We start from the raw sequence: 15,510 nt of genomic DNA, 5'->3' as shown, positions 1-15,510 counted from the left end.
AAGCTAAATCATATGCATACGGGGAACTCGCACGATGATGTCACGCGAGACCGTCGAAGCATCTAATACCATTGTTGAGGAGGCTCTTGGATGCTTAGGCGGCGCGAGATTGTGTATGCTTCAATGGGAGCTGAGGTTGTTGAACGATGATGTTGACTCATCTAGTATCGCCATTAGTTCTTTGATCTCAAATTTGTCTATCTTTTGTTTTCACATTTTTCTCAATTGTTGAGGAGGGGGATTGCTACTCTAGGATCGCAGTGCTTGTCACCTATGACGTTTTCCTTTGATTCAGTCAAACCCTTCATAAATCTGGAGTGTATTTATCAATTTTCTGCGTGATGTTCTATTTAGTTTGCATGTGATGCTAAGTTGATGCTGACTACTGTCAGAATTTACAAATGTATATAGTGTTGACTTGCCGCCCCGAGTTGACCGACTACCCTATAAGGAGAGGGGCATTGCCTAAATTTTCTTTAGGACTGTGTATAATAGCAATTCGTCTTTTCAGAATGTTTTGGCAATATAGATACGCTGCGTCTAGTAGGATAGACGAAATTTTAGAGGAATATAAGTCAGCTGCATCAAATGATGTCAAGAATTCATCAGAGGGTGAAATTGAAACTTCTAAAGCTGAAACCGAATGCGCTGCAGGTGATTCCGAAGAAGCCACTCCGAACAATGAAAACATAGAGCTTAATATCTCCACCCTATCGGAATTGCTCAATGAAGATGATCTTCTTCAAGAAGTTCGAGCAAAAAATCAACAACTTCTTGATTTTTTGTGCCAGAAATCGGTCTTCGACTACATGGTTGCTCAGATTACCACCGAGCCATCTGAGATGGAATTTGAGATATTTGACCGCTTTAAAAAGCCGAGTGTTATATCGGAAATTCTCTCATCTTGCACCGATCAAATTTGCGGATGTTTGATAGAGAGTCCAAGATTAGATACACTGTGGACTCTGCTATCGCAAACAACTGAAATCAATCCTTTGCAGGCCAGCTTTTTCTCAAAAGTTGTAACATCTTTGTTTCCTGGTTATGCAAAGCAGTTCTCAGAGTACCTGGTCAGTCGTAATCATATCATGTCTTCCTTGGTGAATCATATTGGAAATTCGGCATTTGCGGACGTTATTATGCGTATCGTTACTTACCAAGATAATGAATCTATTAGAGATGAAATTTTGGAGTACATGAAATCTCAAAAATTGGTTGCCCTTCTGATTAACTCTCTTGGTTCAGCATCAGATAATCAGGCTAAAATGAATTCAGCAATGGTACTAGAAGACTTAATAAGATTGTCTCGAGACCATTTGATTGCCACGATTGAGCAAGACCAAACCGACTTAACAGAGTTGAAAGATCAACAATGTGCGTTCCTTCTCGAAATTTTATCAACCGGTTCTATTGAGCTTCTTCTCAGTCAAATGTCCGCAAACTCAAACAATGTTACAACTGTAGGCTTTACTATTAAACTGTTCGTGTCTATGATTACAGCCAAACCAATGGCTTTGAGTATAGCAGGCGCAAACGAGGAGTATTCTGCCAATACGTTAAACGTTCTTAATCAGACAGTCTCACTCGCATTCAAAATGCTCAATCCCGTCTTCGACCATCTTTGCTCAGTTTTTTCTTCGCCACCGACGCAACGACAGCTCATGCTATCCTCCTCTGATAGTCCTCAAGTTCCATTTGGCTGGGTGAGACTGGAGATAGTCGAGCTCGTAGTTGCAATATTAGAACAGTTCTCGTCAAATGTTGCCTTTTTCGTCGAGAGCAGTGCCGATACTTTGTTCAAACTAGTAGAATTCAAAATAATTAGCTCAATCATTGCTTCAGTATTTGAATACCCGAATAACAATATTTTGCATGGTCTGGCAGTGAAACTAACTCGGTCATACTTCAGTATTTGTTCGTCTCTGAAGACATTACCAGTTGATCTCAGCGAAAAAATAGCGAATTTGGACATGCCTAAATACTTTTTCACACAGACCGACATACTTAAGCATTTAAATGAATCATGGGAGAACGAAATAAACAGAAGATTGAAGAAAAAGGGTTCTGGAGATTTGTTTTCTACATCCAGTGGCAATTTTGGACATGTAATTACCTTAACGGGCCTGATAAACAAGTTTCTCCAAGATAACGAATGCAGTGAAGTGTACATTTCGGCTGAGATAGAACAGCATTGGAAAAGTACGGTTACAGAAGAAGTGGATAAGGTAAAAATATATTGAATAAATGCTCTCGATTGATAAGTGACAATCGATAAAAGATGGTCCTCATGTACACTTCTAGAAAAAAGTTGAAAACTTATTTAAAATTATTTTCAAGTCTTTCTAAAAATCTTTTCAATCAACCTGCTTTAAGCATTGAAGATAGATTTAAATGAAAATTGTACAAATCGGTAACAGACATTTGAAAACATAAACGGAAGATAAAAGAACTGAAATTATCAGTCCTAATTTGGACAAAAATTTCAACTTGATTGAAGGGATGCTTGTTATCCTTTTTTTTTAGTTTGTATCGTATGAAGATTTTCTAGGCATCTCAATTTTATTTTAACTAAAATATTTGCTTGCAAACATTTCCCTTCAAAACTAATGCTGGTGCTTTGGTTGATTTTGTTGCAACATCCTATCAAAATGGGGGAAATATATGCGAGGACTTTTTTCTTCAGTAAAATTTTCGCTTTTTGTTTACGGATCGTTGAGAAAAAAAAAGAGAAACACTCTTAGAGACTAGTTTTGATTTTTATATTAGGAAGTGAAAATTTTATAACAGGCTGAAAAAGGGGAGCTGTTTGAAAGGAAGACCGGAAAAGAAAACACCGGAGTTTTATTCATTTTTTGGAGGGGTGTGGGGATGAGAAGTATATTATCTTTATATTAATAATAATACAATCTAAATTATTTTAATACAATTGCTTCAAAATTTTGTCAATAAATTTCAGTTCTATTCGATTATATAAATCTGCTTCAAAACAAAACAAAAACATAAGATTTCCTTTGAAAAGTGTTTTTTTTTAACCGTTCGCGAGCTCTCTTCACAGTACCCATTTTAGGCTTTTATTTTTTATAGTTCGATAGATTTTAGAACTAACCGAAATAAAAAACTTAATAGAACATGGGAATGTAATTTTAAATGCGTTGTTAAAACAATTTTTGTTGTCTAATTTGTATTTCTGATTTCATTTCCTGGAAGCCGTATCCAAATGACCAACTGACTTTCTTTATGTACATAAAAAATACAGAAAACAATTTTTCTGGAGAAAAAGAAAAACCAAGCCAAGTTGGAAAATTTGTTTGTTTTTTTCCTCTCGGTCAAACTATTTTCCGACCAAATTGAGGCCTCTATATCATATATTATTTGATTCAAAGATAATGATATAAAAACAATATATTAACCTTTCGGAGTAAAGAGTGAGTAAGATCAAGAATTTTTTTAAAGAGAAAATAATTTAAGTATTCCTGGGCTAAAATTCAAATACACCCACCATATTTCATTTGCAATTGATGGTATTGAAATGCCATTGATTGGAACAAACATGGGAATTTCGGGAAAAAATCAGATTCCTTTCATGTCTACCTTCCGCAATATAATTGTTCACGATTTTGTGTTAATGTAAGGTAAAATAACGAAAGTCAACAACAGAAAAGGCAACTATTTGTCGAAAGAGTGAAAAAAAATGTTTTTTTTTCATTCAACCTCCTTGCTTCAGTCTTAAATTGATTTGATGTTTGCGCGTGCTAATAGTTTTGTTTTGATTCAATGGTTTAGTCCGGTTTAATTGAGGTACAAAGAATTTTTCCTACATAGCCGCTTAATACTGCACAAAATCAAGTCCACTGGTTAATTAAGGGTTCGATATGACTGATTGGCCAAAATAATTACATATTGGGCATTTTTAATAAGATATCTTTGAGAAAAAATGAAGAATATCATTACCAACACTGCAATTGTTTTATTATCAACTTATGCTTGGTTGACTTCGAAATCTACCTTTTCCCGATGACTCCTGTTGATTCAATGGCTAAAGTTCATAATTTACCCGTGAGAGGTACTTAATATTCAAAAAACTTCCAGTGTTTCAGTGTATTGAAAAATATAAAATCGACGTCATACTTTTTCTATTTGTCACCCAAAAGTAGTGATGTTTTTTCTTGAGTCACCTAGATGTCGTGTAATCGAAGTCTACCTATGTGTTCAAGATTTTGTTAGGTGAACATATTTTCAATGATAAAAATTTCGTTGGAGGAAAAACCAGTCTTTTTTGTTTGCTACTTACAGCTTGTACATTAATCCTTTTTTTGCCAATTACTATGTGTTTAAGATGTTTTTGTTTTTCCGACCGACTGCTTTTGTTGAAAATCAATTTTCCGAGGAAATTCTTCCTGTAAAATAGTTGACAATACATGTGCTTTAGAATCGAAGGCTGTGATTTTTTCAGTTTTCATATCAAAGAATGTTGTAATCGAGGTTGCTGAAAAATCGCTTGAATTTGATTTTTGAAAAATTGATGGCCAGAAAAGTTTTTGACAAACCTGATTCGTATATTGAAACATTCGCTGCTATAGTCTCCCACTAGTGCCATTTTGTTTAATTAAAAAGAAACCTTGCTAAACCTAATGAAATTGCATCTAAAAATGTCTGACACATTCTCAGGGTACAGAAATTAGACTAGACGAGTTTTGAATATTAACTTTAAAAATGATCGTTTTATTGCACGATATTAGCTTCAAAAAATTGCTTCAATTTGAGTTATGAAAAACTGATTGTCGGAGTTTTTTCTCCCAGAACAAAGAAAACATTTTACAAACTTGAGTCGTCTATTGGGACATTCTGTGCTGCTGTCTCGCACTAGTGCCGTTTTGTTTTATTAAAAAGTAACCTTGCTTAACCTGATGAAATTGCATCTAAAAATATCTATGACACGTTCTGAGGTTAGAAATTAGACTAGACGAGTTTTGAATATTAACGATAAAAATGATCGTTTTTTTGCACGATTTTAGCTTCAATTTGCTTCAAAAAGTTGCTTCAATTTGAGTTTTGAAAACTGATGGTCGAAAGAGTTTTTTTCTCCCAGAACAAAGAAAATATTTGACAAACTTGTCGTATATTGGGAGTCTCGCACTAAATTTTCACTCTATGTTTCCTCAAAAGATATTCAGTGTCCAAAATTAACTTTACAGAAAAGGCCAGGCTCGGATAATGTTTCAACGACCATTCTATGGAGTTTTGAACAAAAATAATTGAAGTTTTTTATTACTTTTATTTTTTTTGCATCCTAACAAATGTGCATAGGATATGCGTAGTCTATGGAGCATAAGCATTGTTAGAAAAGTAAAATGTTCGGTTGAGTAACTTCAATCAAGATTTTTTGTGCACAATCGTCTACTTTCTAAGATGCAATTAAAAATGTCTTTAAAAGTTTTTTGTAGAACCAATTTATGGTTTATGTTCAGATTACGAAGGAGTATGAAAGACCATTAGGAGGTACAAACCCAAACAAATACAGCACTGATGATGATGACTCGTCGTCAGCTTTTCCGGAGATTAACGACGAGCCGGCTCTTCAAAAGGCCTTTTTAGAGTACTCCACACAGGAAATGACAACCGACACTTCACAATTTGAAAGTTTGACAGGTCCAAAAGACCTAGATGAGTTTTTCAGCGGGAAGTCGCTGCAGGTTCCTCAGTTCAAGCAAAGTCAGGTGGCTACTATGAGCGATGCAGACCACGAGAGGTCAGCCAACCTGTTTGAAAGTCTGTGTGAACAGAGGTTGAACTCTTTCAAGGGTCTCGACGATGATTTGGAGGATATGGACCTAAGCAGTAGCAGTAAACAGGACGAAGAACAACAAAGTGCTGCATCCCTGAATCAGTCATTCACCGCTTCTTTCGATGCGAAATTCAACCAGGAATTTTCCTATCCCTTCTCGTCCACTATTAACAACAACACTGAAGGAGAAGGCTATTTCCCCCCAACTAGCGAAGCGGTCGATCCTTTTGCAAGCTACGATTTGTTTTCTACACCTTTTAATGATCAAATCACATCTGAAAAGCCCTCAGATGTACAAGTACAGCTGAGCAATAATGAAAACAGCGACCCGTTTGGCGATGGTGATGTGGCTTCAACTAACGAGCCTTCTAATTGGGCTGACTTTACAAATTTTGGCAACGGACCTGAGTCGGATCCGGTTTCTTCAACCGCCCAATTCAACGATTCTACAGTGCCGCCTCTGGTACTCCAATCCGTAGAGTTGAGTGAAGACACAAAAATGGAATCGAACTCGTGCGAGGATACGACACAGGTCTTCAATCCTTTCGGTGAAACAGCACCAAATGATTCTTCATCAACAAAGGTGGAAAGTGATGAGAAGCAGACACCCCCACCAGTTCTTTTTTCAGACGCTTCAGATGACGATAATATCGAACAGTTGGGAGAAAATTTCAACTTCTTGAGCTCAGGTTTAGTCAAGTCCTTTTCTTCGTCTCAGCAACCAGAAACGCTGCCGGATACAGGTCTCGCTGCCAAAAGCCAAGATAGTAGTGAGCAAAACATACAGGAGATAACTTCCGGTGAACAGGAAAACTCGTCATCGAGCGACAGTGGCGCTTGATTATTAAAATTGCCAGATAATTAGTTAGTGTGGCGATTGAGAATGATTTGTAACTCGATTAGCTTCGCCAATGCATTCTATCTCCTTACCATTTTTCTATTAGACTACGCGTCAAAATGCAATCAATTGCGATCAAGATCAAAGCGTAGCCTCTAATTTGTAATCACGGAAAAAATCGTATTTGCAATTCCGCCTAGAATAAGAGCTCCAAGAACTCCCGCCCTATTTTTGAATGACTGGCTTTCGTGCTTTGTTGGCTCGAGTTAGCCGCCCTTCTGGGACACCCTTCTTTCAATAAGCTCCCGATGTGTATCAGTTTTGATTATAGTAATAATTATTATTATTGATTGTTCTGATTGTCATTTAGAGTACTTACTTACCATTGCAATGCTGTAGTTTCAGTCCCCATCCCCCAACTGATGAGTTTGCATCAATTGAAGGAAGACGCATTCCTTCTCTTCAAAAATCGATCGGTCGTGTTCAGCTGTGCGATTAATTTAATAGTTGGATGTGTCACATACAAATTGACTCTTGTATTGTAAATAATTCTTTTCTATTACTACTCACATTGTACGTAATTATTATTATGTTACCAGAAATTTTCTATACCACTACTTTTTGAACTCCACTATGATATCACAGCCACAGTGTCCTATCATTTTGAAGTATGGCAGTGCTGTTCGTCAGAAGCTCGGGTTTTTTTGGTGACACTATCGACCCTGCGCCAGCGGCTACTACTATCTTTAAAAATGAGGCTGTCTTTCTTTTTCTGTAAAGTTCACAGCTTTTTTGCCTTCTTGAAAAATAAGAAGGGTACCATGCTAAAGCTTTTGATGAATACATTTTATTTCAAATTTCATTTTTCAGAAACGTGAACATTGTGAGCCCCAATTGGGATCATTGGGTCGCTGTCTAGTGACTTTTTCACTGTTGATTTTTTTTTATTTTTGCGTGATTTTAATTGATCTAAATCTGAAATTTGATGCTTGCGCTGTTGAGTTGGTATCATATTGATTAGCAGTCCATTTTGTCTCATATATGATTTAACAGAAATTCTTTAGGAGTCGCTTCAATATTTGCAATTCAATTAGTAAAAGTAATTTTAGTGAAGTAGAAAAGGTTTCTTATACCCTAAAATAGTGTCCAGAAGCATGTCCTCCATATAATTAAGGCTTCCATTTGACCGCTACTTGCATTAATCTAATCTGGAAGCTTTGTGACAACATCAAATAGTTTGAGACAAAGCGGAGAAAATTTTGACCCCGGCTCCGTTCTACCAGGCTTATTTTTTATTGAAAAAACTTTCTCCAATTGAGCCAAAATTGATAAAGTAAGAAAGTAATTTAAGTAATTTTAAAGTAAGTAATTTTAGTCGGAAAAATTTAGAAATTTTCATAACGTTTCTTCGATTGGTAACGCATACATTGAAATGAAAGAAAATTGTTCGTTTGAGTTGATTAAAACTGCACGAAATTCAAATTTGTGTATAGTAATTGACTCTAATTTTCGTTTTCATTTTATTCAATTAATAAAAATTGTCAACTGGTGCTGTTTTTAAACTTTAAGTTTGTAAAATTCTGTTTTCTTTTTATAATTAAAAACGCAACTAGGGTTTCATCTGTTAAATTTATATCAACATGAGAGTTACGAATTGTTCTTTTTATTAAAAAGATAATGTCGTTCTAAATGTCGCTAAAGAGAAAAAAATTCATCTAATCTTCGAAAAATTGATAGACAAATGAGTTTTTCGTCTCAGAACAAAGAGAAGTTTTTAACAGACAGGAGACGTATGTTGGAACTTTATGTGCTATGCACAGTCTCGCGGGAGCCGTCTTGTTTATGAAGGTATGTTAACTCTTCTTACTGATTTCTGAAACTCAACATATTCGAATCCCAGATTTTGATAGGCCTTTAATTGTTTTCAAAGCTTCTTAGCAAGCAGTTCATTGCGACTTGACATTCATCTAAAGCGCTCCGTCAACCTTCTTAGGTTAAAGTTCAAAGCAACACAATTGATGGTATCTCCCCTGCTAGTGCATTCTTTTTTTCTTGGTCTAGGAAATATACCCCCGCGGAAAAAAAACCACGGAAATAAACCCCCATTTAGAATTGAATTTCGGTCGTCATAATTTGTTCAGTTGTGATAGTTTCATATCAAGTCCCACGGGCCGCTGAAGCACGACCATGACCCGTGAGGCATGGGCAAATGCGCAGCTCTTTAAGATTAAAGTGGAAGTTTATTTCCGTGGGGGTTTATTTCGTATCTAAAATGAAGTGGAATTTTCCGTGGGTTTTCAAGTTTTTTTTTGCTTCAAACTTTAACCCCCTTAGAATGTTTCTTCTGCAGCGTTCGACATATTCTTGCCAACAAACATTAACTACGGCTAGCATTAAGCAAACAAATTTTACCGAAGCCTCCGTCAATAGAAGCTATAAAGGCTTCCATAAAATTCAAGTCTCAAATTCACTAACTTTTTCCTCCATATATACAAAAATTTTTGTTGTCCAAGTTATTTTCAAAGTACTTCATAAACACTTTCCTGGGATGATTTTTCATATTCGCCTTTTTGGTGACTCAACATTCAAGGCATCGTCGAAAAGCCAGGCGCTGGAAAAGTTACGAAGCTATCTACTTTGATGTGAAATTGTTAATTGCTCTTGTTAGAAGTTAAGTTTTTGCTACGTTTTTTTTTCTGATTTATTTTTTGACGTTTAGTTTTGACTAACACTTCATTCATTGTTCAGCCTTATTTTTGCTTCGCGTTTGAAAATTTTTTTCAAACTGTTCTCGTGCACATTAAAATTAGATTAAAGCTTAAACAATTTTTTGCCTGCTTAAACTCTATTTGTGATATGTTGTGACAGTTTTCAAACTTTGTTTGACTTTTCAGAAAAAAAAATGACTTGTCTATGTGTTTGAAATGATTACGGAGATGGAATTGTACGATTGTGTGAAGAAAGAGAGTGATTTGAAATGATGACTGCATGATTTAAAGATGACAGCTGCGAACCATAATGTGCCTCCCTCGCTTTCGTTTTCTCAGCCTCACCCTCCTAACACCGGATTAAACAACACATTAGGTGCCGCTTCTGGAGTCCCGCCTGTTGCCTTAACAGCCGGCGCTACTTCAACAACGGCCAACACCAGACAACATTTGATGAACGGACAAAGAGTCCTATCAGCGTCCGCCGCTCCAGTCGGTGCAACTCCAAGAGTCCCCTCGGGTATTTCAATTGTGAACCACGTCACTGCTACCTTTAATCCTCATGCTGGTATAGCTGCAGTACCTCCTCAAGTGTTGGGCGTATCCTCAGTGGCTGTATCCTCAAATATGGTTCTTTCTCCCGCCAAACAGGTTCCTCTACAACTGGGTACCAGCCCAAATCTGATTAACCCTATCGCAAGCCAGTCTCTCAGATTCCAGTTGGGTTCCCCTGTTGTGGCGGCAGTAGCCGCTAACAATTCAAATTTGACCTCCTCTGGCTATCAAAATATTAACTCACCCCAAAACATCCAAGGTGGTGCCGTGTTGGTCAATTCTACCAATAGTATCAGTTGCACTTCTTCGGTCGGCAACGGAGCAGTTACTACCCCAGGATCCGCTCAAAAAGTGAAGGTGGAGGATGCTCTGACGTATCTTGACCACGTGAAATCACAGTTCGGTTCCAGCTCCGTTTATAATGACTTCCTGGAAATCATGAAACAGTTCAAATCCCAAATTATTGACACAACGGAGGTCATCCAACGAGTTTCTGAATTGTTCAAAGGACATGGAAGTTTAATCACTGGTTTCAACGCCTTTCTCCCTCCAGGATACCAAATACGGTACAACAATGGCAACGTACAAGTTGTCACTCCAAGTGAACCGTTTCCAGCTCCAGTTGCATCTATTGGGCTGCACGTGACATGCGCAAGCAACACTACTGTTACTACTACGACAAGTGCCTCTGTTGCCTTAAAGCACGATAACTCCCTTTCAAACTTCCCGTCTGTTGTACCCGTGCCTGGAGCAGCAGGAGTTTACTCTAAAGTACAACAATCCCAGAAGCTTCAACGGGTTCTTCCTCCGGCAGTGATGGCACCTTTCAGTTCCAAGTTGACCACAGCACCACTACCCACTAATAGTGTGAATAGCAACAAAAATAGCAGTTTCAGAGGTACAGTTCAAATGCCCGCCGTACCTTTGAACTTAAGTGCCTCGTCCCCTTCTGCCTCTATGACTGCAGCAGCTGTCGGCACCAGTAACAGCAGAACATTTCTCTACTCAAAGGTATCGAAAGAACGAAGCCTCTCGGGTGACATCCTCTATCCATATAGCAGTGAACATAATGCCAAGAGTTCTAAGCAGGTTCTCGAGGAGAAGACGGAATCCGCTGCTACAGAAAAAGTCGAGTTTAACCGTGCTGTTAGCTATGTATCAAAGATTAAAAGTCGATTCTCAGAAGAACCTCATGTTTACGACAAATTTATGGAGATCCTCAAGTACTACAAGAACGACCAGGAAGTGCAAGTCGGAGGAGAATTGAAGCGACAAGTAGAGAAGGAGTTATTCAACCAAGTGTCAGCTTTGTTTAAGAATGATAAAGAGTTGATCGAAGAGTTTGTCAGCTTTTTACCTGAAGTATCCGAGATGTTCAGTGCCCAGAAGAGTGTCCGTCGGCCAATGTCAGCCGGTGGGCATGGTAATGTAGCCCCGAGTATCGAACACCCTACAAAAGAACTGGCGTCTTCTGCCGGAGGAACTCGGCACCGAACCACCAGCCTAGGTTTGGGTGGAAGTAATTCCTCTTTTGGCGGTAATGTAAAGCAAAATGTTCCTCAGCATGTTAGCCATTATCCAGCAAGTTGTGATATTCCGCGCAAAAGAGCCAAAATGTCTGTGGAAAATTCAGCTAATGTGGAAAAATTCAGCTTGCTAAATACACGAAGTGAATTTGCCATGTTCGACGAGATACGCAATTTGTTACTATCGAGTGCTAGTGATGATTCAGCGTATAAAGATTTTGTGAAATGCATTGCGGTGTTGAACTTAGGAATCATCGATAAGCGGGAGTTCCTACAGATCGTGCGGCCATTATTCGTTACGGAAGACAGAGGCCGGAGTCACCACAGTAGGACTGCCTTCAACTGGCTCAGAGACTTCCTGGGATTAAGTGGGGGGTCAAACAGGTCCGTTGTCAAGAAGTCCCCAGCTGTGGTAAAAGATGAGGTCGCTGCCATGGCCGCCACTTCGGAAGAAGATGAGGATGATGATGATGACGATGACACCAATGATGGACGAGATGCTATAGACGACGACGGTGACCTCACCGATGAATTTGACGGTGCACCAAATGCACTGGGTTGTAAGGTGGAAGAGAAACAATCGCCTGCTGTCCTTAAAGGAAGCGAGGCCAGCAGCAGCAAAGTCAGACACAGCTCAGCAGCAGAACCCCTGCCTACGCTCGGAAGACCAAAATTTAAAACTGAGAATACTATTATCAGCTCTCCGCATCAGCAATCTACATTCAAAGCTAAGGGCCTGACAAAATCGAATAATGATTATTATGAGGCAATGTCACGTAGAGAGTTTGTTCAAGGGGGTGAAAGTGGGAAAAATGAAACTCCAATTGGACCAGTCGATCTCAGCCAGTATCCGCGGTATGGAATCAGTTATCGAATTCTGCCGAAAGACGAAATGTTAGACGGTGGCGGTAATGCCAGTGGACCAGAGCGCTTGGAGCCAGAAGTTGCTGCTTGTATCAATACCCAATACAGATCAGTTGCGTTTACTACAGGCGAGTCCTCATCCTACGTCTCTCCAAATAGCAGGAAAAAGTACAGTTTAGATTACATGAGCAGAATTGACGATGAACGCTTTGAGTTAGACATGTTGATGGAAGTCAACTGCACCGCAATGAACTGCATTGAATATCTCCACAAAGTAGCAGGACAAGCTTCCAGTTCTGAACTTGTAAGTTTTGATCTGAGACGCTTAATAACAACCGCAAAATTGGCGTGTATAAAGAGCGCGCTCTCAAGAATTTACGGCGATAAATGGCCAGAGGTATTTGAAAGCCTATTTGACTTCCCACAGTGCTCACTGGCACCAGTGTTAGCTCGTTTGCGTGAGAGAGATGAACACTGGCGAAAAAACAAACTGGAGTTTAACAAAGTTTGGAATTCCCTATACCAAAAACATTCATTGCGTGCACTAGATATGAAAAGTAGTTCCTATAAAGCTGCTGATCTGAAGACTCTGAAATCGAAGGCTCTCATCGCTGAGATAGAACAGACTCGGAATAGAGAGGAACAGCAAAGTATACACTATATTCCGTCAGTTGTTACTTTGAAAAGTGAAGTCAGGGGCAAGTTACCGAAGCCCCATTTAGAGCTGAGCTATGACGATAAAGAAGCAATAGTGGACGCTGACAGATTAATAATTTACTACCTTAAACGAAATATCTCCAACAGGGGAGAAAAGTCGCGTATGAAAAAGATTTTGAAGCATTTCCTAAAGGATTTAAGCTCCTTAGAACGAGGTGAGCTCTCCGATGATGAAGTTAGTAGCCTGGAAGATGATGAGTCGGAGAGTGCTACTGTTGCCGGAGACGATCTGGCTTCGACCTCAATTGACCAGAACGACAACCAAGGAAAACATCTGATACCAGACCCCTCTCATGCGCTGCAACTGAGCAATAACCTTAATAATGAACAGGCTGGTTCTTCAGGACAACCTCATAATCAGAATACGTCAACTGGGAATTCGGTAACCTTGGAAGAGCACGTCGGTCAGTCAGAGGTTGAAAATATCCCCACTGTAACCTCAACAACTTCAACCTCACCCCACCATCATTTACCGCTGCCTTATAAGAAACCCGGAGCTCCTCCTTTTCTCTGCACCAATAGCTGGTTCCTATTCTTCCGTTTACATGTCGTACTCAGCAATAAGTTAGCCTCTCTTAAGCGCCTTTGTCAGCTCGCCTTTCTCGCACAGAAGAATCAACCCCAGCCTCGACCAGCTTCTGCTTCGCCGAAAACTGAAGCTCCACACCCCCAAAATAGACCAAGAACATGTACCTCATCTACCTCGAAAAATAACGCCCCATTTGGCTGGGGAATTGATGACCGGCGTAGCAAAGAAGAGCGGGCCCTGGCCACCCACGGCGAAGGTGAAGCAGCCGTTCAGCTAGGCTTGAAAAAGATTGAACGCTATTTTGAATCAGTTGATGAAATGTACGAGGAGCTGATAGAGGCAATATGCGATAGAATGGATAACAAAATTGAAGCCGCACAATTTGAGGATTTGGTTAGATTACGACTGGGGTTGAATGCGTACGAAATTTTCACTGCTGATCGTTTTATCCACGCAACAGCGCAACACCTCCACAAGCTAGTTACAAATCCGGACAACATTCAATGTTTCAAATCAATGATAGACTTCAATCAGCTTGTGTTGCGGGCCAAATCATTTCATCACAGGCAAACCATACTCCATCAGTATACAGTTCAGCTGATTACCATGTTGAAAAAGCAGTGCAACGTTTTCGAAGTATCTTTTGAGAATGCCTCTGAGAGCGGTAAAAGTGAGATCAAATTGAACATTTGGTTGAAGCAGTCAGGTCAAGACCCAGAGAGGTCGCAATTTGACAACGTCACCTGGGGAGAGTTTTGCAGGAGAGAGATGTGCGGAGAACCCGTTCTGAACTCACTCGGCTCAGCATCAAACATTGTGCCTGGATCCGAAGATACTTCGACTGTCAGAAATAGGAAAAGGAAACCAGTTTTCCTGCCTAGAATGGTTACGCGTGGGTTGAATTGTGATGATTTGAATTCCTGGGAAGGGAAACACGTAATATATCTTCCCGAAGAGGCTTCCACGACTGTTAGCAGAGTTGACCAAATGGACGTTGATGACAATGATTGCTCCAAAGATATCCAAAAATTTCGCGTGATTGGAAACGCATCCCTTAATGTTAGTGAAAACGTCGCTAGATGTCGACCACCGTTCCTGATTTATCGCCAATCTCGTATTTCAAATCCACACTCTAGTTTAGAGTTGAAGTGGAGGAAAATTAGATCTGAGAAATTGCGGAGAGTGGTGCTGAGTAAGCAGCGTGAATGCACAGAGCTGACTAATCTGGAAGCGGTCTCTGAGAATGAAGTAACTTTTACTCAAAATGAATCGCCGAGTACTACAACGGCGGATGCATAGCTGCAGTTTTATCATTCCTCCTGCTACAGTTTCTATAAACCTGTGGGCGTCTGTACCCGGCCACGTCTCGCCCACCACCCTCAAGGCGCCAAATCTGCAGCAGTCGAGAAAATTCATAACAGTAGTTGCCTAACGTTTTTCCTGTCGCGGTAAAATTAATTGCTTCATTTGAAACTTTATCAAGTGGGCTCCTAAGCTCGGAAAGATTACTTGCTGACTTAATATGTGAAGAAGTTACCGAGTTGTGGCGGAGAAGACAATACTTCGTGAAGCAAAAAGAAAAAACTGCGGCTAACTAAATTGTTTAGTATTGAACAATTGTTAAAGCTTCTTTTTTTCTCTTAGAATACTTAATTATTGTCCATTATTACAAGTGAACATTGTGTGATGTGTTGCTTCATACGTTCCCATTGGCTGAAAATAATTTGGAATAAGTTGTAGTTAACGTAATTGCGCTGTATTTATTGTAGCATAAGCTGGTTTTATCGCGTTGCAATGTTAAAGTGAATAATGAATTTTAGTTTATTTTTTGTAAGAAAACGCACAATAAAACGTTCTGATTTTCTTTTTTATCAAGCAGACAGGTTATCGTTAGGTAAAGTATGAAATACGACCACTGTGTCGCCTCTCAAATTGATGAATATTAATAGCCGCCGTCAGCCTCCCAACGGCTATTATTTAGGCGCTCT

At 39.3% G+C, this 15,510-nt stretch overlaps 3 protein-coding genes across 3 annotated transcripts in view; all 3 read left to right on the top strand.

Annotated features, from left to right (window-relative positions):
• The window catches only part of LOC142334730 (protein sidekick-1-like), a 276,341-nt gene that overhangs the window by 130,057 nt on the left and 130,774 nt on the right, over positions 1 to 15,510 (top strand). The window lies entirely within an intron of this gene.
• LOC142334729 (serine/threonine-protein phosphatase 6 regulatory subunit 1-like) lies at positions 491 to 7,237 on the top strand. The gene is made up of 2 exons (XM_075382984.1): positions 491 to 2,225; positions 5,469 to 7,237. The coding sequence occupies exons 1-2, from the start codon at positions 513 to 515 to the stop codon at positions 6,624 to 6,626; spliced, it is 2,871 nt and encodes a 956-aa protein (XP_075239099.1). The 5' UTR covers positions 491 to 512; the 3' UTR covers positions 6,627 to 7,237.
• LOC142334728 (paired amphipathic helix protein Sin3a-like) lies at positions 9,519 to 15,386 on the top strand. Its single transcript, XM_075382983.1, has one exon. It carries the CDS (start codon positions 9,623 to 9,625, stop codon positions 14,819 to 14,821), a length of 5,199 nt encoding a protein of 1,732 aa, XP_075239098.1. The 5' UTR covers positions 9,519 to 9,622; the 3' UTR covers positions 14,822 to 15,386.

The sequence above is a fragment of the Convolutriloba macropyga genome, chromosome 2 (assembly GCF_964194025.1).
Source record: "Convolutriloba macropyga chromosome 2, txConMacr16.3, whole genome shotgun sequence".
NCBI lineage: Eukaryota > Metazoa > Xenacoelomorpha > Acoela > Convolutidae > Convolutriloba > Convolutriloba macropyga.
The sequence above is the reverse complement of the archived record's forward strand: the minus strand, read 5'-3'. Positions and strand labels throughout refer to the sequence as shown.